Raw genomic sequence first — 22,605 nt, forward strand, 5'->3', positions numbered from 1 at the left:
TGCAACTACCGAAAATTGGCAAAATATAAATGAATTATTACTCTTCTCATTGAAAAGTGCCAGCGACAAAATTGGGCGAAAAGTTCATCGCCCGGAGATCGCGAGTTGGCGCGAGCGAATGAACACCGCGAAAAAAGATTCGGGGGTGCATTGGGGTTAAATGATTATTTCGTTATTCGATTTAATTAGAAAATAATTATTTTTTCGTACATATCGCTACTTTGATGCGATGTAATTAATTTTTACAGTAAATTAGGCATTGTTACATCAAATTTGACCTTTCAAACGCACTAGAATGGCCAAATTTTAAAACAACAATGTTTGCCAATTTGACCATTTTACCCCAATTCCCCTTGTAGAACAAAAGAAAAGTTCATCCGCGGACTGTCAGCAGCGCGCTGTTTTGTTTGCTAGATCAACATTTGGAAATGTCGAACGTTGAAGGAAATCGCTCAAAAATGGAAATTAACCGATTTCAAATGTTTTGGCCGCAAATGAAAGTTTAGGGTGGCTAATTTTTATTCCGATCTGTAAAACTTGCTCTGGCGAGGGTTCTGGGCACTGCGGCAATCGATTTGAACGGCGGGTTGCTTCCGGTTGCATTTGATTTGCGGAGAAGGTTTTTCAATCCATCAGGGGCTTATTGGGGGCAACAGTTTTGGTAATCCGGAACTTCTGGTAAGTTTAATATTTGCAGTGTTTAGCATGAAAAACAAACATAGACTAACTACTTTTTTTCGAAAAATCATAACTCCTCGACATTTTAACCGATTTCAATTGTCTTATACGCAAATGAAAGGTGATAAGTTAGCCTTTCAAAGAAAAATAGTAAAAAGTTTCAAAAATCTAGCCTAACATATGAAAATGGCGTATGAAACTTTAAAATGCCGTTTTGACGGTGTCTGGACCAAAGAGCTTATGTCTGGAAATATTTTTATCGGATTCCTCGGACATTTTTACATAACATACTGAAAAATGGGAGGAGTTCATTAACAGGATTCCAAGATATGATTTTTTGAAAATAAAATCCGTGTTTTTTTACGCACCGCGCGCAAAAACCGGAGAATGACGAATTTGGCAAAAAATCATCTTTTTTCACTAAAACTGCGATAACTTTAAAATTTCAACGATGACATGTCTGGGTACCAAAAGTTGCGTCTTTTAATTAAAACAATTTTGATCCCCAAACAGGTCATCGCTGAAATTTTAAAGTTATCGCAGTTTTAGTGAAAAAGTTGATTTTTTGCTAATTTCGGCATTCTCCGGTTTTTGCGCGCGGAGCGTCAAAAAACACGGATTTTATTTTCAAAAAATCATATCACGGAATCCTGTTAGGGACCATCCATATACCACGTGGACAATTTAGGGGAGGGAGGTATGGCGATTGTCCATGCTCCATACAAAAAAGTTTTTTTTTGTATGGTCAATTGTTCACGAGGGGGAGGGGGGGTTTGGGTTTTCCAAAAAAAGTGTCCACATAGTTTGTGGATGGTCCCTTAATGAACTCCTCCCATTTTTTGGTTTGTTACGTAAAAATGTCCGGGAAATCCGCTAAAAATATTTCCAGACATAAGCTCTTTGGTTCAGACACCGTCAAAACGGCATTTTAAAGTTTCATACGCCCTTTTCATATGTTAGGCTAGATTTTTGAAACTTCTTACTATTTTTCTTATCACCAACTTATCACCTTTCATTTGCGTATAAGAAAATTGAAATCGGTTAAAATGGCGAGGAGTTATGATTTTTCGAAAAAAATGGTTTTTGCGAAAATCGACGAAATTTCGTGGGGAATTGCTGCATATAGACCTCCATTGATCACGCATGATCTCAGGGGGTACCGGAAAACAAACCCCGTAATGGCGGACAATAGGGTCCTAAAGCCCTAAGTCAATTGTTATGTTCAACGGTAAAAAACAGATTAAAAACCATCTCTGATCACTTTTTTCATTTAAATGCAAAAAATAGGACAGGACTGTTGCCCCCGAATAAGCCCCTGGTGGATTGAAAAACCTTCTCCGCAAATTAAATGCAACCGGAAGCAACCCGCCGTTAAAATCGATTGCCGCAGTGCCCAGAACCCTCGCCAGAACAAGTTTTACAGATCGGAATCAAAAATTAGCCACCCTTACCTTTCATATGCGGCCAAAACATTTGAAATCGGTTAATTTCCATTTATTGAGCGATTTCCTTTAACGTTCGACATTTCCAAATGTTGATCTAGCAAACAAAACAGCGTGCTGCTGACAGTTCGCGGATGAACTTTTCTTTTGTTCTACAAGGGGAATTGGGGTAAAAAGGTCAAATTGGCAAACATTGTTGTTTTAAAATTTGGCCATTCTAGTGCGATTGAAAGGTCAAATTTGATATAACAATGCCTAATTTACTGTAAAAATTAATTACATCGCATCATAGTAGCGATATGTACGAAAAAATAATTATTTTCTAATTAAATCGAATAACGAAATAATCATTTAACGTGAAGACTTCCATCATTGTCATGATTTTTCGTTCAAAGATATAATTTTCGCGTCGCTTTCAATATTTTGACAAAATTCCTTCAACAAGTTGTTTAGAATAGTGCCCTACACATGCTGATTCCTTTTGGTAACGATTATCCGATTCCTTGTAAAGTTATGGAAATCGTCATTAATCAATGATTGCCAACTAGGACGTCAATGACTGTGCCACAAAATTATATAAATTTTGAAGCACATTTGATTTAGATCAAAAATTCTTTCAGTGGCTTCAAGAAGGCAACAACCGGCACATGCTGATTCCTTTTGGTGCTGAAATTCGTTAAATTGAATTTAATACAGAATAATTTATATTGATGATTAATTTTCTTCGAAAATGATCAACGGCTTCACCTTAACCCCAATGCACCCCCGAATCTTTTTTCGCGGTGTTCATTCGCTCGCGCCAACTCGCGATCTCCGGGCGATGAACTTTTCGCCCAATTTTGTCGCTGGCACTTTTCAATGAGAAGAGTAATAAAAGAAATTACATTTTGTACGATCGCAAAGGATTTAAAATGGATTCTTAATTCAATTAAAAAAAGCCATAAAGCCATAAAGACATAAAGCCTGACAGTTCGTTCCAAGGGGACCATTGTTGTTTCCAAGGCTGCGGAGCCGGGTCATATTTCGAATGACTCCGACTCCGACTCTGGCTCCGGCATTCAGCTCGAACCGACTCCGGCTTACCAACTCTAGCCGACTCCGTCTCCGACTCCAGCTTTCAACGAATTGTTGACTCCGGCTCCGACTCCGACTCCGAAACCTGCTCAGCATTAGGAATACCTAAAAACTTTTATTCATAACATTACCGTAAACTGGGGTCAATCGGGACACATGGGGCGAATTGGGACAGCAGTTTTAACTATGTTGGAGCACAATATTTTGATTTTTCTGGTTGGTTTCGGTTTGAACAGACTCAGGCCAATAAAATGTATACATCCATTTCCAAATTTAAAAGCTTTAAGTGCTCTAAAAACTGCTGTCCCTATTCAGACTGTAGTCCCGATTCACCCCAGATTACGGTACTCATATGTTCAGTTCACACTTGCGTGAATACCGTAAACCGGGGTGACATTGACAAGTTGACATTTTTTTTGGAAAATGATAACAACGAATTTAATACAAACAGAACGATATGGAATCAAAGCTTGGTAGAGTAGTGTTCGGATTATCGTAAGAAGTAGTTTTCAACAAGTTTTTAAATGTTTCGAAAGTTGACTACCTAGAATTATGAATAATGAATAAATAGGACTATTCAAATACTCAAATTTTCAAGTACACATAGTTTCAAGTAGGAATCTCGCAATCGAGAACGCCAAGGCAATGCTGTAGAGCGAACAATTTATAAATGTTTTATGTATATTCATAAGAAATTTGATGGATATTAACATAAACCCATCAATTTTCATGGACTTTTCCGAAAAAAATCCTTTAAAATCGAAAATAAATCCTGCAAAATGTCGGGAAAGAGCCCTTCTTTCATGATACCAAATATCAGACTACACCCAAAACTGGCAGCGCTAGTCCGAGAGAATGATGGTCTCGAGTCGAGAGAATAGTGGTACCATTCACGGACGCAGAGAACACAGCTCGAGATGGGTGATAGAACTATTCTCTCGAGGTTCATTTGCAAAAAAAGTTCATCCGTCAAACAAAAAACCAAAAGAGTCGACAACGGGAATCGAACCAGAGACCTTTGACAAACCAATCCAATGACTTAGCTGCCTCGGCCACCACAGCTTGGTGACCAAGGAGAAGTCAGAAGTCGATGTATGACACTTGTTGGATATTTATTGATTCAACTAACGAATGAACTCATTTGTTATGATGGTGTGAGTTGGTACCATTATTCTATCGATTTTGGCACTGAGCCCTCAATAAATTTTGAGAGAACGATTATCTCGACTCTGAATTTTGGGTGTAGCTATTTTTATGCCTTCCTCACTGAGGTAAGGCTATAATCCTGCTCTAAAATGAACTTTCTATTAAAAGCTCCTTGACCCACCTTCATGTATACATATCGACTCAGAATCGAAAACTGAACAAATGTCTGTGTGTGTATGTGTGTGTGTGTGTGTGTATGTGTGTGTGTGTATGTATATATGTGACCAACAAACTAGCTCATGTTTCTCGGCACTGGCTGAACCGATTTGACCCGAACCTATTGCATTTGACTTGGTTTAGGGTCCCATAGATCGAGTTTTATACAGATTGAAGTTTCGATAAGTAGTTCAAAAGTTATGTATAAAAATACGTTTTCACATATATCCGGATCTCACTTAAATGTATGTAAACTATGTCCGGGTCCATCATCCGACTCATCGTTGGTTAGGTTATCAAAAGACCTTTCCAACGAGCCTAGAACATTGAAGATCTGGCAACCCTGTCTCGAGTTATGACCACTTAAGTGATATTTATATACTTTTTTGAAGCTGGATCTCACTTAAATGTATGTAAACGATGTCCTGATCCATCATCCGACCCATAGTTGGTTAGGTTATTGAAAAGCCTTTCCAATGAGTCCAAGACATTGGTGATCTGGCAACCCTGTCTCGAGTTATGACCACTTAAGTGATATTTATGCACTTTTTTGAAGCCGGATCTCACTTAAATGTATGTAAACTATGTCCGGATCCATCATCCAACCCATCGTTGGTTAGGTAATTGAAAGGACTTTATAATTATCCAAAGCATTGAAGAACTGACAACCCTGTATCGAGTTATTACCACATAAGTTATACATTGTGTTCTTTTTTTCTGGATCTAAAAAAATGATGAACCACTCATATACCCATTTTTGGTAAAAAGTGAGGAAGGCATCAACCACATAGGTGGATTAAGTTAGTTTTTATCGAAGTGTTCTTGGAAAATACACCGTGAAATAAACAATTGAAATTCTATCAATGTCACCAAGATTTATGGTATTTAAAAATGGATTTGTTCAACGATATTTTTAAGGACCAACACTCATAGATTTTTGTAGAGAAATTGTAAACATGGATGGTCTCTATATACAATGATTATTCAAAAATTAGTGACCACCTATTTTTGATATTTTTTTCAGTTTTATTTTTTTTCAGCGCTACAATTTTTGTTATCATTTTTCTTAAGTGCTGGTAGTGAACCTTTATTTTTCCGATTTAAAAAACATTAATTATTACTTTTTCATTGATTTTTTTAATGTATCTAATAACTATTTTTCTTTGAATAAAAAAAATGATCTGCTTGATACCTCCAAGACATTAGAGCAATTCCAGCCCAAAACAGGAATTTTTTTAGGTACTTTTTTCTCGACCCTCTCCGATTTCAATGAAACTTTGTAGATATGTTATCCTAGGCCTATATAAGCCATAAGGGTCATTCCTTCCCAAGTGACCACGCGTCCAACATCGACCTTCACCAAATCTGCTCATATTTGGCATGGGGGTTGTTTTTGCCCCAAATACAAATAATCCAAAGTTTGGTGACATTTGGTCCATCCCCGCGCCCGTGGCACCCCCCTCTTTTTCTGAGATTTTTGAAAAACCTCATTTTTAAAATGCATTTTGCTAAGAGAAATGTTTACAAAAAGTGAACTTTTGGGTATGGGACCATCCATAAACCATGTGGACACTTTATGGGGAGGGGGGGGGTATGGCGATTGTCCATGCTCCATACAAAAAAGATTAATTTTGTATGAACAATTGTCCACGAGGGGGGGGGGGGGGGTTCGAGATTACCAAAAAAGTGTCCACGTGGTTTATGAATGGTCCCTATGCATATTTGAAGATTTTTTGATGTAGAATCGAATGGCGTACTCAAAATTTACGTACAGTGTTGCCAGATATGAAAATTTTGCGCTTTAAGTTTTAAAATGCATTTTTAACCCTTTGGACGAGCACTTACGAGAAAACTGACAATTGCATTCGATTGCTAAGAGTTTTTTACATTAAATTCAATCAAAACCTCAGGGTAAAATGAATATTTCTTGAGATATCACATTTTTAAGTTGGAAAGCTCTGTATTGCACAGCAAATGTTTTACTTAACCATCAATTTTCAACAGTACATTGCGTGAGAGCATAGTAGGCCTTGAAATTTGAATATTCTTTTTTTCAATTTCTTAACGGAAGCAAGAGAATGTCCCAAAATTGAATTTATGAATGTATGTATTGTATGTATGTATTGTATGTATGTATGTATTTGTGAATGTACACCCAAAACTGGCAGCGCTAGTCCGAGAGAATGATGGTCTCGAGTCGAGAGAATAGTGGTACCATTCACGGACGCAGAGAACACAACTCGAGATGGGCGATAGAACTATTCTCTCGAGGTTCATTTGCAAAAAAAGTTCATCCGTCAAACAAAAAATCAAAAGTGTCGACAACGGGAATCGAACCAGAGACCTTTGACAAACCAATCCAATGACTTAGCTGCCTCGGCCACCACAGCTTGGTGACCATGGAGAAGTTAGAAGTCGATGTATGACACTTGTTGGAGATTTATTGATTCAACTAAGTTCATTACTCATGAGCAGTTCTCTAGGATTTCGGTCATTCGATTTTTTTTGTATTTTTTAATCCGGCTGAAACTTTTTTGGTGCCTTCGGTATGCCCAAAGAAGCCATTTTGCATCATTAGTTTGTCCATATAATTTTCCATACAAATTCGGCAGCTGTCCATACAAAAATGATGTATGAAAATTCAAAAATCTGTATCTTTTGAAGGAATTTTTGATCGATTTGGTGTCTTCGGCAAAGTTGTAGGTATGGATACGGACTACACTGGAAAAAATAATACGGTAAAAAAATTTGGTGATTTTTTATCCAACTTTATCACTAAAACTTGATTTACAAAAAACACTATTTTAATTTTTTATTTTTTGATATGTTTTAGAAGACATAAAATGCCAACTTTTCAGAAATTTCAGGTTGTGCAAAAATCACTGACCGAGTTATGAATTTTTAATCAATACTGATTTTTCAAAAATCGAAATTTTGGTCGTAAAATTTTCAACTTCATTTTCGATGTAAAATCAAATTTGCAATCAAAAAGTACTTTACTGAAATTTTGATAAAGTGCACCGTTTTCAAGTTATAGCCATATTTAAGTGACTTTTTGAAAATAGTCGCAGTTTTCATTTTTAAATTAGTGCACATGTTTGCCCAGTTTTGAAAAAATATTTTTGAAAAGCTGAGAAAATTCTCTATATTTTGCTTATTCGGACTATGTTGATACGACCTTTAGTTGCTGAGATATTGCAATGCAAAGGTTTAAAAACAGGAAAATTGATGTTTTCTAAGTTTCACCCAAACAACCCACCATTTTCTATCGTCAATATCTCAGCAACTAATGGTCCGATTTTCAATGTTAATATATGAAACAATTGTGAAATTTTCCGATCTTTTCGAAAAAATATTTTTGGAATTTTCAAATCAAGACAAACATTTTAAAAGGGCGTAATATTGAATGTTTGGCCTTTGTGAAATGTTAGTCTTGATTTGAAAATTCAAAATATTTTTTCGAAGAGATCGGAAAATTTCACAATTGTTTCATATATTAACATTGAAAATCGGACCATTAGTTGCTGAGATATTGACGATAGAAAATGGTGGGTTGTTTGGGTGAAACTTAGAAAACATCAATTTTCCTGTTTTTAAACCTTTGCATTGCAATATCTCAGCAACTAAAGGTCGTATCAACAAAGTCCAAATAAGCAAAATATAGAGAATTTTCTCAGCTTTTCAAAATATTTTTTCAAAACTGGGCAAACATGTGCACTAATTTAAAAATGAAAACTGCGACTATTTTCAAAAAGTCACTTAAATATGGCTATAACTTGAAAACGGTGCACTTTATCAAAATTTTAGTAAAGTACTTTTGATTGCAAATTTGATTTTACATCGAAAATGAAGTTGAAAATTTTACGACCAAAATTTCGATTTTTGAAAAATCAGTATTGATTAAAAATTTATAACTCGGTCAGTGATTTTGCACAACCTGAAATTTCTGAAAAGTTGGCATTTTATGTCTTCTAAAACATATCAAAAAATAAGAATAGTGTTTTTTGTAAATCAAGTTTTAGTGATAAAAGTTAAATAAAAAATCACCAAATTTTTTTACCGTGTATTATTTTTTCCAGTGTAGTCCGTATCCATACCTACAACTTTGCCGAAGACACAAATCGATCAAAAATTCCTTCAAAAGATACAGATTTTTGAATTTTCATACATCATTTTTGTATGGACAGCTGCCGAATTTGTATGGAAAATTATATGGACAAACTAATGATGCAAAATGGCTTCTTTGGGCATACCGAAGGCACCAAAAAAGTTTCAGCCGGATTAAAAAATACAAAAATTAAAATTGAAGAAAAAAGACCGATTTCGTAGAGAATTGCTCTCATGTGTTATGATGGTGTGAGTTGGTACCATTATTCTATCGATTTTGGCACTGAGCCCTCAATAAATTTTGAGAGAACGATTATCTCGATTCTGAATTTTGGGTGTATGTATTGTATGTATGCATTTGAAATGTCAACGCAGTGCAGTGATTCAAAAAATACATTTAAAATTATTAAAAGTTTTGGGTATTGACCTGCATTGTAACAAATACTAAACAATAAATAAGTTCATTAATTGTGTTAAATTTTGGATAACTCCGACTCCGTCTCCGACTCCGTCTCCGACTCCGGGTTTATCAAAAATATTCGACTCCGGCTCCGACTCCGCTCATACAATTTAGCCGATTCCGACTCCGACTCCAGCTATTCGAGTTTTGACGACTCCTTCTCCGACTCCAACTCCAGGTCCCCAAAAAGACCCGTTTCCACCGACTCCGGCTCCGACTCCGACTCCGACTCCACAGCCCTGGTTGTTTCATCGTAAAATGTTGTCTTGTCTTTTTTGTATTGAAAAAGTGATCAGAAATAGTTTTTAATCGTGGTTTTTACCGCTCTACATGGACCCTATTGTACAAGTTTTTGAATGATAGTTTAAATTTTCTGCAATAATTATTTTTTCACTCTTGATCAGTAAAACTTTTCAGCACTGGTATTGGTATTTTTGGTAGGGAAAAGTAGGCCGTTTCGTTTCTCCAAAAGGACAGGAAAAGTTGACAGTTTCACAGTGGAATTGCAAAAAAGTAATTTTTGCAATTCCGTCTTGAAACTTCCTACTTTTCCTGTCATTCTCGCGTTACGAAACAGCATACTTTTATCTTTTACAAATAACAGAATGAAATAGAAACACACCCAAAATTCAGAGTCGAGATAATCGTTCTCTCAAAATTTATTGAGGGCTCAGTGCCAAAATCGATAGAATAATGGTACCAACTCACACCATCATAACAAATGAGTTCATTCGTTAGTTGAATCAATAAATATCCAACAAGTGTCATACATCGACTTCTGACTTCTCCTTGGTCACCAAGCTGTGGTGGCCGAGGCAGCTAAGTCATTGGATTGGTTTGTCAAAGGTCTCTGGTTCGATTCCCGTTGTCGACTCTTTTGGTTTTTTGTTTGACGGATGAACTTTTTTTGCAAATGAACCTCGAGAGAATAGTTCTATCACCCATCTCGAGCTGTGTTCTCTGCGTCCGTGAATGGTACCACTATTCTCTCGACTCGAGACCATCATTCTCTCGGACTAGCGCTGCCAGTTTTGGGTGCACATTTCAAAACAAATGCTGAAAAGTTCTACTTTTCAGCACTGAAATAGATGCTGAAAAGTTGAACTTTCAGCACTAGTTTTGAAAAGTAATACTTTTCAACATTTTTTTGATTTAAACGATTTATTGACAAAATACACGAACATTCGACTTTTTTTTTTTTGAAATTAAATATGTCTTTATTGAACATTCTTATAATAATTACATTTCTTTTACATGATAAGTGGTATGGCCTAATGCTCTTCATCTTTGTTGTATTTTTCGTTTTATTATGAACTGATCACATTTATTTATTTGCTTCAAATGTTTTACATTATTGCATTGAATTGAATACATTTGGGTAAAAAAGAAAAAAAAAATCACTTTAACAACTAATCCTAACCTAAAACTAAAAAAAATAAATCCATTGAAATATTCAAAATCACTAGAACGAGTAAACTACGAACTGTATTTCAAGATGAATGCTCCAAGAGTTCTTACTTGTTCCTGGCGAGTTTTGCAACCACGCAGTGTTGTTGTCATCTCGATGAAAATGTTCAGAAGTTCTTGTGGTGAAAACAGGTCACTACTGCCTTCACCCGTTGATGTTGGTTGGTTTTCTCTCGGTTGCTGACTGAAGCCTGGAGGTGTTGTATGCTCTGCAACTCTTTGCCGCTGATTCAACGGCAATGGCTGCAGATTTGGAACCACTCGAGTAGATCCTGCTCCTGGTGACGCCAAAGCAGGAAAATCCACGTCCGTGTATGCTGGTGGTGTTTTGCGACGATTTGGTTGGTGCCTCGTCGTCGCTTGCTGCCGAATTTTTACAAACTCAGCTCGTTTTGGGCAGCTTCGATTCTTGGTAGAATGGTCGCCGCCGCAATTGAAGCATTTCGCTTCGATGTTCTCGTTGATTGTTTCGCAAGCTTGAGTTTTGTGCTCACCTCCGCAGGTTGCACAACGACTCTTGATGAAACAGTTCCTTCCACCATGCCCAAACTGCAAGCAGTTCGAACATTGTGTCACGTCACGGTGCACTGGACGATAACGTTCCCAAGTCACGATGATATTGAAAATTGCCCGAACTGCTTTCAGCTCAGACGGCGTTGTCGATCCTTTCTCGAGATGAACCAGGTACAGTTGATCACGATACTTGATGTCCTTGTTGTGTCTCGTCATCTTGAAGACTTCGATCACGTTCAACTTAAGAGTTTTGAGCTCTTCTTTCAGCACACTCACATCCATGTCGTACAGACCTCGGAGGACCTGTTTCATGGGGCGTTTACCTGGATCGTCATGACTGTAGTATTCGATCTTTGTGTTGTTCAAGAAATCCCGAACGTAGTTGTAATCCTTTCTTGTAGGTAGCAGAATTTTGAGTCCATCAGCACACAAGCGAATGGAAGCTCGTAAAGCACCAGATTTGATAAACCCGGTCAGCCACTTTCGCACCGAATCCGATGACGATGTTTTCACAAAAATGGGTGGCAACTTTTCCCGTCGTTCAAATTCTTCCTTCTCGCTCACGTCCACAGGGAGGGTAGCGAACTGGTTTCCAGACAATTTTTGAGCGTCCTTGCTCAAACTGCCTGGCTTTGCAGGTAGCGCTTCGGCATTCTTTAGCTTCTTCAAATCTGCCGATCCTGCTGGTGAGGACCGCCTCTTTTTCTTGCCCTGAGGCATTTTTGCACTTTTGAAGCACTTTTCAGGAGCTAAAATCCAGGAGTACCTCACTGAATGATGGTCCACAAAGGAATGAAAACATTCGACTTATAATTTCACTCAATGGATGTTTTTCAGAAATGCAAAAAATGTTGTATGGAACTCGTTGCAAACCTTGACTGTGCTGACTTGTCGTATTTATCCAACTCGGTGAACCTCGTTGGATAAATGTACGACACGTGCTGGAAAAATCTTCTTTTTGCAACTTGTTGCATAAACTACTATTATGTAGTTTAAACATAAAATGTTCTAAGTTATGTTAACTTGTCTCGGTTTGAAATTATTGACTTCGCTTCAATTTTTTGCATTAAGCCTCATTTACAGTCAGGAGCAAAAGTGACAGACGCACCATTCTACAATTTGCCATTGTAGATCAGGCTTTAAAATCACTATCATTGGGTAAATTTCAACCGAAGCAACTCAAAATAGGCGAAATTATATCATCAGTGTTAGCGTGGAAAAAAATGTTTCTTAATTTGTGTAAAAATATAAAAAATCTAGTTTTGATTTTCTTTTGAATCTAGTTCAAACTTTATTAATTTGGCTTAACTTTGGACCGGAACTAAGTAAATATTCCGATCTAGTTCAGACGGTCGATACTTGGACTTGCAATTGAAGCGTCATCGGTTTGAATCCCAAGGAAGAGTTTTAAAATGATTGAATTGGTGTGTTTCATTGATCAAAACTGGTAATGGTCAGGCTATAGGTTTATTTTTATTTTTATTTTATGCAAATCATTTAAAAAATGGTAAAAATAAAAGTAAGCTTTTTGATCCTGTACTATATCTCGTTGTTATATAATTTCCTTTAAATTAACATTACACATTTTGTTACAGTTGTACAACTAGCCAATTTGTAACGTTTTCTGAGCAAGGCGAGTAACATGGTTTTATAAGAAAAAGCTAAAATATCATCAAATACTGTCCCAATCTCACTCCCAGACCCAATGTCACCCCTGATGTTACAGCACCTTTCTATTTTTATTGGATTTCATCTTTGCTTAAATTTCAGCATATGATCTGATTTTTTCATCAACATGACACACCAACTCGTCGATTTGTCGATTTGTGACCCGACCAATAAAGTCTGTTAAATCAACTATCATCACCCTCGAGTCATCGCTGTCTCTGCCTCTACAAACTAGTGGTTAATTATCCAATGGAATGTAAATATCCTCGAGGGGACTTTTCCCCCCACTTCAAACCAATCCAAGACCCAACCAAATCAAGAGGAAAATCGTCGTCTGGCGTGACGACGAGTGATGGGATTTATTTATACGACGACGGACGGATACATATAAAAATGGGCTTTCAGTTTGGCAGGAGGAGGTGGGACTTGACGACTTGAAGTCGGTGAATTTTGGTGACAAGTATGTGATTTCCCTTTCCACAGTGATGGCGAAAGGGGTGAGTGAATCTATTTTTGAATCATATTGTTTTTACTAAAAAGCGTAAAAGCTAAATTTCAACTGGATGAAAATAGGAGCATCCATCCTTCAACTTGAAACCCCAGCTGCTATGTTTGATGGAGTGATTTGTTTGGGCTGCTCATAAATGTGTTTACATTAGTCATCCAAAAGGACACTTTGTCAAATGATTGAGTCGTTCCGTGTGGATCAAGTGGATCAAAATAAGGGGAAAGCGAATACAGAAAAAAAAGCATAGCTCCAGACGAAACCAAACATTTTGTCTGGGATTTCTCTCTCTTTTTGTGGTGGTCACATTTCCATGAATTCAAGATAAAAGGACGAAGGCAAGTGCCATCAAAATTGTAACGGTCTAACGATTGCTTCAGAATAGAAGGATGATTTCCATAAGTATACAGTATGGTCCTCATGTGAAGGAGTAAAGGGGACATCAATGGGGAAGCAGTAAAGAGAACCAAAATGTCTATCATTTTCGGAAGCTCATGGAAATTGAGCTCTGTTATCAAAAGTACTCCGGAACACATAATCGAAAGAAGTGTTGTTCATACAAGAGGAGTGCATTACAAGCCAGTTGAATTTGTATTTTATTTTGAAATATTTGCAGAAAAACACAATATTTAATCCATACTATTTTATTTTCAAAACTAAATTTTGAATCCAAACATCTTAAATTTTTTAATTCCTCAAATCCTTACAGCTACGCGTCCTGTTCCGGCGCCAAATCACCGGGCCTGGCGGCGGACATGCACTTCAAGGACAACGTGATCGCCTTCATCGGGCCGGCCTGTGCCTTCGCGCTGGAACCGGTGGCCCGGCTGGCCGACTACTGGAACACGCCCATCATCACCGGGATGGGCGATCAGGTAGAGTTGAAGTTTATTTTAGAAGATTTCAGAATTTTCGGGATTTATCAAATATTTTTTTAATTCAACATTTAATTAAAAGTTATTTTTTCAATATTTAATAAAAAAATATTTCAAATTACCATTAAAAAAAATAACAGCTTTCAGATAAGTTTCCTAAAATAAACCTCAAAACTCTTTCCACAAATGAGCAAAAAAGGTCAACATCACGCCCTCCGATTGTTTACATTCGTCAGCAAAACACGCAGAAATAGGCAAGGGGGAAGCAATCTAAAAAGCAAATTTATTTAATGCATCAGCGCGCCTCCCAGCGTTTAATCGCGCGATTCCACCAACCCACCAGAAGCTGGCTGATTGTGGAATGTTGGACAATACCAGTGGACATAATTAAAACGTTTATGTTAATAAAAAAAGGTGCAGGTGGTTATGTTCTACATGACCAATATGACAAAGAACTTTGTACAAAACTCAAAAAATCATGCTATTTTTATTTATATTTTTTTAATTCTTTGCCAATTTATTTAATCCTGAGTAATTAATTCTAATTAAATACTTGCATTCAATGGCACCTCTGTGGATATAAATTGCCCATATTGCCCCAAGTCGAATGGCTCGATAAACGTCCCCCCGGTAGAACCTTCCCTCAGGGCCATGGCTACTCCGGGTGTGGCCAATCTTGTCAAATTGGCCATTTTCATTATCAGTATCAAAAACCATGAATTTTGATACCCATATTGCCCCAAGTCGAATGGTTCGATAAATGTCCCCCCGGTAGAACCTTCCCTCAGGGCCATGGCCACTCCGGGTGTGGCCAATCCTGTCAAAATGTCCATTTTCACTACCAGTATAAAAAACCATGAATTTTGATACCCATATTGCCCCAAGTCGAAAGGTTTGATAAATGTCCCCCCGGTAGAACCTTCCCTCAGGGCCATGGCCACTCCGGGTGTGGCCAATCCTGTCAAAATGTCCATTTTCACTACCAGTATAAAAAACCATGAATTTTGATACCCATATTGCCCCAAGTCGAAAGGTTTGATAAATGTCCCCCCGGTAGAACCTTCCCTCAGGGCCATGGCCACTCCGGGTGTGGCCAATCTTGTCAAAATGGCCATTTTCATTATCAGTATCAAAAACCATGAATTTTGATACCCATATTGCCCCAAGTCGAATGGTTCGATAAATGTCCCCCCGGTAGAACCTTCCCTCAGGGCCATGGCCACTCCGGGTGTGGCCAATATCCTACCAGTTTGGTCCCAACCCCATTGCCTTAAATCATTCTGGTTTTCGAGTGACCGATCTAACAATCTTCGTTAGAACAGAATTCCTCCCAAGTTGGTGCACAACCTGTGTCTTTCAATGTGTGCATGTGTGTGTGAGCAATAAAATTACCACCGTCGATCCGTCTCTGACGGATTTTCGAATAAAACTAAAATTGTTCAGAGGCTATCTGTTACTTATATAGTTCGCATGAAATGTGGCAACAATGGTGCAGCATTCTCGCGTGACAGTTCCAAGAAAGCAGGAGACGAGGCAAAATTTGCACCATGTTGCCACATTTCATGCTAACTATATAAGCTAACAGATAGCCTCTGAACAATTTTAGTTTTATTCGAAAATCCGTCAGAGACGGATCGACGGTGGTAATTTTATTGCTCACACACACATGCACACATTGAAAGACACAGGTTGTGCACCAACTTGGGAGGAATTCTGTTCTAACGAAGATTGTTAGATCGGTCACTCGAAAACCAGAATGATTTAAGGCAATGGGGTTGGGACCAAACTGGTAGGATATTGGCCACACCCGGAGTGGCCATGGCCCTGAGGGAAGGTTCTACCGGGGGGACATTTATCGAACCATTCGACTTGGGGCAATATGGGTATCAAAATTCATGGTTTTTGATACTGGTAGTGAAAATAGCCATTTTGACAGGATTGGCCACACCCGGAGTGGCCATGGCCCTGAGGGAAGGTTCTACCGGGGGGACATTTATCGAACCATTCGACTTGGGGCAATATGGGTATCAAAATTCATGGTTTTTGATACTGGTAGTGAAAATGGCCATTTTGACAAGATTGGCCACACCCGGAGTGGCCATGGCCCTGAGGGAAGGTTCTACCGGGGGGACATTTATCAAACCTTTCGATTTGGGGCAATATGGGTATCAAAATTCATGGTTTTTTATACTGGTAGTGAAAATGGCCATTTTGACAGGATTGGCCACACCCGGAGTGGCCATGGCCCTGCGGGAAGGTTCTACCGGGGGGACATTTATCGAACCATTCGACTTGGGGCAATATGGGTATCAAAATTCATGGTTTTCGATACTGGTAATAAAAATGGTTTTTGATACTGGTAGCACTTTTTTGGTGATAACTTAAAATGTTAGCATTTTAGCGGCCTACTATGTTCTGAAGAGTTGTTTATGACATAAAATTACACATCCTCGCCGAAGACAGCAAAATGTTTTGAGCCTTTATTGAGGAGTTTTAAAAATTGTTAAGTGATTTTGAGCCTATTTTCAAGTTGCAATGTTTTCAAATGGCGCATTTTGGCGCATAATCGAACAATGCACCTTAAACCTTCTTCATGGCACTGGCAACTCCGGGTGTGGGCAATCCTGTCAAAATGGCAATTTTCATTACCTGTATCAAAAACTATGCATTTGTATACCCATATTGCCCCAATTTATATGGTTCCGTAAATGTTCTCCCGGAAGAACATTCCCCATGGCACTGATGGCCACTCCGGGTGTGGCCAATCCTGTCAAAATGGCCATTTTCACTACCAGTATAAAAAAACATGAATTTTGATACCCATATTGCCCCAAGTCGAATGGTTCGATAAATGTCCCCCCGGTAGAACCTTCCCGCAGGGCCATGGCCACTCCGGGAGTGGCCAATCCTGTCAAAATGGCCATTTTCACTACCAGTATAAAAAACCATGAATTTTGATACCCATATTGCCCCAAGTCGAATGGTTCAATAAATGTCCCCCCGGTAGAACCTTCCCTCAGGGCCATGGCCACTCCGGGTGTGGCCAATCCTGTCAAAATTGCCATTTTCACTACCAGTATCAAAAACCATGAATTTTGATACCCATATTGCCCCAAGTCGAATGGTTCGATAAATGTCCCCCCGGTAGAACCTTCCCTCAGGGCCATGGCCACTTCGGGTGTGGCCAATATCCTACCAGTTTGGTCCCAACCCCGTTTCCTTAAATCATTCTGGTTTTCGAGTGACCGATCTAACAATCTTCGTTAGAACAGAATTCCTCCCAAGTTGGTGCACAACCTGTGTCTTTCAATGTGTGCATGTGTGTGTGAGCAATAAAATTACCACCGTCGATCCGTCTCTGACGGATTTTCGAATAAAACTAAAATTGTTCAGAGGCTATCTGTAAGCTTATATAGTTAGCATGAAATGTGGCAACATGGTGCAAATTTTGCCTCGTCTCCTGCTTTCTTGGAACTGTCACGCGAGAATGCTGCACCATTGTTGCCACATTTCATTCGTTGCAGACCCCTTCCGCAGTACCAAGCATGCAACATTTTCGTAACGCGCGACATTTTTCGTTTTTCTGGATTGACACCTTGCCAGAATAGAGCCCTTAGGACAAAGTTCTTTGTCAAAAATAACTTTTTTAAAATCTGTAAATTTGAGCATTTACAAATGCTACTTTTCTCAGAAACCATTTTTAGGATTTTTTTTGCAAAATTTATTAATTCAAAAAAGGATTTTAAAACAATTATTTTGGCCATTAAAAACGTAACTCTTAATTTTAAATGAAATTTAAATAAAAATAATTAGGCAATTTTTTTTCTTACTTTCATTCTTAAAAGGACTACTTTGATAACATTATGGCCTACCTTTCATGGCCAAAGATAAACGTACTAAAAAGTACATTTTGCAATTCCGTCGTGGAACTTCTTGCCTTTCTCGAACGACGAAACAGAATCGAATAGAAGCCGGTATCAAAACAAATTCTGAAAAGTTAAACTTTTCAGCACTGAAATAAATGCTGAAAAATTCAACTTTTCAAAGGTGATTTCAACGGTGGATTGACTAAATACATGGACATTTGACTTACAATTCCATGCAAGGAGTATTTTTTGGAATTGCAAAAAGTGTTGTATTGAACTCGTTGCAAAATTATTTTTTTCAGTGCTCGTCGCATTTATCCAACTCGGTAAACCTAACATTCAAGCGGGGTTACTTCAGTTTTACTTTAAAATCTAATTCAAAGGGTGGACTGAATTTGAATTAAAATTTAGTGATTATTTTGGCTATTCAGGATGTTTGATTTGATTGTTGTTAGAAATTAATTGTATTTAATTAAAAGAGAAAAAACTTTTCAGCATGTATCTCAAACATTTTTGTGAAATACTTTTATTTTGGCCATATTTCCCATCAGAATAGTCCACCATGAAATGGCTAGCATCAGCAACGGGAAGGATCATCCCAGCCCGCCACTTTAGAGTTGATTTTCCTCGGGAAAATGATACCCGAGAAGAGGAGGGCTCTCTCTGTTTCTCTCTAGCATTTCGCATCGTTTAACACGCGACTGTCTCATTACTTGAGCGTGTTATTGGTCTATTATTTTTGTGCGTTTGTCGTATTAGAAGCATCAGTAACCAGTTAGAGTGGTTCAAAGTTAACTTTTCACTGTACACCCACACAGAAAAAAATTGTGAATTTACTCGACACGTAAAAAATGAATTACATGTAAACTCAGTTGATGTAAATGTAAACGTAAAATCATGTTTTTACGTATAATTTGTTGCAAATTTACATCAAATTGTATTTAAATTTAAATGTTTAATGACGTGCAAAAGTGTTTGTTGCGACCAACATGATTTTTGTACCACCCTAATATTCAACGTTTGTTTTTGTACTCTTCATTTCTATCTTCTACTCTGTACCGTTCTTTTCAATAAAGTGTTGAGTAACACCGCGACCACCGCCTAGATCGGTCGGTCTGAACAAATCTATTGTTTCATTTGTGCACCGAAATCTGCTGCTCGTGTTTGCTGGGACAATCCGCGGGTCGGGGTCCTTCTGCGTCGGCCGCCTGGCCGAACAGTGTTACATAATAAATGATGTAACATTCGGAAATATTTTTTTGTGTGCAGAACTGGGCATCGGCATACGAGAGGATAAAGAGCACGGCTCGGTAGTAAAATGGTACTGTGTGCAGACTGAGAGGATAAATCCCGAAATTACCGAGAGTACTTTACTCATGGGTTCATTTTCAAAAAAGTTCATTTATCAAAAAAAAGTACCGGCACCGAGACTTGAACCTGAGACCTTCGGCTTAATGAACCGTGCCTTTGCCGCATGGGCCAACATGATTCGATGACTAAGTGTCGGTCATTTGTCCATATAAGCCACTCAATTGGATGAACTGTTTCAATGAACACGTGAGAGGTCTTTACTCTCGCAAAATAGTACTTTCCTCACGTTTCTTTTCGGCAGGACTATCCCCTCGGTCTTTAACTTTGGGTGTACATTTGAAAAATTGCATTGAAAAGTACTTAAAATTTCCATCATATTAGGATTTGAGATAATTTTCAGTCCATAAATGAAGCCCGAAACAACAAATTTCAACCACCCTAGAGAGACCATCCACAGGCTTCCAACAGCTAAAACCACCCTGCAAAGTCTTTATTGCTGCTTAATGTGCGACACGGCAGGACTGCAAGGATTCGAACAAATCACCGTCGTTGTCCTTCCGCTCGCGCTGTGTGACTTCTGCTTCCGACCAGGAAAGGGAAGGTTTTTTTGTTCAATTCAATAACATTTATTGTCCACACGGAATGCTTCCAAGCAATCACATATTGCAAAAGCTCAAGAAGAATGGGGAAAATGAGATTTTAGTCTTGAAGATGGGATCAACCTGGCTTGAGATGCTGAAATGCAATCAGCAGAGATGTGAACTTGGTGTCATCAAGTGATGGGGAAGGATTTTATCTTTCTTCAGCCAAGCATAGTATTGTAAAGATCTATTGAAACTGTTATAACGATAACGATGATTCTATCGTGATTGATATCGTCAATTAGATAATTCTATCGGCGATAATTCTATCGAAACTTCACAAATTTGAACACTTTGTTCGTGGTTCTCATTTTCATGAACGCTTGTTCACGATTTTGGGAATTCTTTTTTCTCCGTGTTTGAAAAATTTTAGTTTTTAACAAAAAAGGTGCAGGTGGTTATGTTCTACATGACCAATATGACAAAGAACTTTGTACAAAACTCAAAAAATCATGCTATTTTTATTTATATTTTTTAATTCTTTGCCAATTTATTTAATCCTGAGTAATTAATTCTAATTAAATATTTGCATTCAATGGCACCCCTGTGGATATAAATTGCCCATATTGCCCCAAGTCGAATGGCTCGATAAACGTCCCCCCGGTAGAACCTTCCCTCAGGGCCATGGCTACTCCGGGTGTGGCCAATCCTGTCAAAATTGCCATTTTCGTCACCAGTATCAAAAACCATGAATTTTGATACCCATATTGCCCCAAGTCGTATGGTTCGATAAATGTCCCCCCGGTAGAACCTTCTCCAAGGCACTGGCCACTCCGGGTGTGGCCAATCCTGTCAAAATGGCAATTTTCACCACCACACCCAAAGTTAAAGAACGAGGGGATAGTCCTAACGAAAAGAAGCGTGAGGAAAGTGCTATTTTGCGAGTATAGTCCTCTCGCGTGTTCATTCGCTCATTGGAATAGTTCATCCTACTGTATGGCTTATATGGACAAATGACCACCATTCAGTCACCGAACCATGGTGGCCCATACGGCAAAGGCACGGATCAATATGCCGAAGGTCTTGGGTTCGAGTCTCGGTACCGGTTCGTTTTTATGGATGAACTTTTTTGAAGATGAACCCATGAGTAAAGTACTCTCGGTAATTTCAGGATTTATCCTCTCAGTCCGCACACAGTAACATTTTACTACCGAATCGTGCTCTTTATACTCTCGAATGCCGATGCCCAGTTCTGGGTGCAGTATCAAAAACCATGAATTTTGATATCCATATTGCCCCAAGTCGTATGGTTCGATAAATGTACCCCCGGTAGAACCTTCCCTCAGGGCCATGGCCACTCCGGGTGTGGCCAATCCTGTCAAAATGGCCATTTTTACTACCAGTATCAAAAACCATGAATTTTGATACCCATATTGCCCCAAGTCGAATGGTTCGATAAATGTCCCCCCGGTAGAACCTTCCCGCAGGGCCATGGCCACTCCGGGTGTGGCCAATCCTGTCAAAATGGCCATTTTCACTACCAGTATCAAAAACCATGAATTTTGATACCCATATTGCCCCAAGTCGAATGGTTCGATAAATGTCCCCCCGGTAGAACCTTCCCGCAGGGCCATGGCCACTCCGGGTGTGGCCAATCCTGTCAAAATGGCCATTTTCACTACCAGTATAAAAAACCATGAATTTTGATACCCATATTGCCCCAAGTCGAAAGGTTTGATAAATGTCCCCCCGGTAGAACCTTCCCTCAGGGCCATGGCCACTCCGGGTGTGGCCAATCTTGTCAAAATGGCCATTTTCATTATCAGTATCAAAAACCATGAATTTTGATACCCATATTGCCCCAAGTCGAATGGTTCGATAAATGTCCCCCCGGTAGAACCTTCCCTCAGGGCCATGGCCACTCCGGGTGTGGCCAATCCTGTCAAAATGGCCATTTTCACTACCAGTATCAAAAACCATGAATTTTGATACCCATATTGCCCCAAGTCGAATGGTTCGATAAATGTCCCCCCGGTAGAACCTTCCCGCAGGGCCATGGCCACTCCGGGTGTGGCCAATCCTGTCAAAATGGCCATTTTCACTACCAGTATAAAAAACCATGAATTTTGATACCCATATTGCCCCAAGTCGAATGGTTCGATAAATGTCCCCCCGGTAGAACCTTCCCGCAGGGCCATGGCCACTCCGGGTGTGGCCAATCCTGTCAAAATGGCCATTTTCACTACCAGTATAAAAACCATGAATTTTGATACCCATATTGCCCCAAGTCGAAAGGTTTGATAAATGTCCCCCCGGTAGAACCTTCCCTCAGGGCCATGGCCACTCCGGGTGTGGCCAATCTTGTCAAAATGGCCATTTTCATTATCAGTATCAAAAACCATGAATTTTGATACCCATATTGCCCCAAGTCGAATGGTTCGATAAATGTCCCCCCGGTAGAACCTTCCCTCAGGGCCATGGCCACTCCGGGTGTGGCCAATCCTGTCAAAATGGCCATTTTACTACCAGTATCAAAAACCATGAATTTTGATACCCATATTGCCCCAAGTCGAATGGTTCGATAAATGTCCCCCCGGTAGAACCTTCCCGCAGGGCCATGGCCACTCCGGGTGTGGCCAATCCTGTCAAAATGGCCATTTTCACTACCAGTATAAAAAACCATGAATTTTGATACC

At 38.9% G+C, this 22,605-nt stretch overlaps 1 protein-coding gene across 8 annotated transcripts in view; it reads left to right on the forward strand.

Moving 5' to 3' along the window:
* LOC6032000 (atrial natriuretic peptide receptor 1) overlaps nucleotides 1–22,605 on the forward strand; it is an 80,249-nt gene that overhangs the window by 18,606 nt on the left and 39,038 nt on the right. For all 8 annotated transcript variants that reach the window (XM_038255571.1, XM_038255572.1, XM_038255569.1 and 5 more), the window contains exon 4: nucleotides 13,986–14,151. In XM_038255571.1, coding sequence (XP_038111499.1) covers nucleotides 13,986–14,151 — 166 coding nt within the window. The remainder of the gene's footprint in view (nucleotides 1–13,985; nucleotides 14,152–22,605) is intronic.

Source organism: Culex quinquefasciatus, chromosome 2, assembly GCF_015732765.1.
Source record: "Culex quinquefasciatus strain JHB chromosome 2, VPISU_Cqui_1.0_pri_paternal, whole genome shotgun sequence".
NCBI lineage: Eukaryota > Metazoa > Arthropoda > Insecta > Diptera > Culicidae > Culex > Culex quinquefasciatus.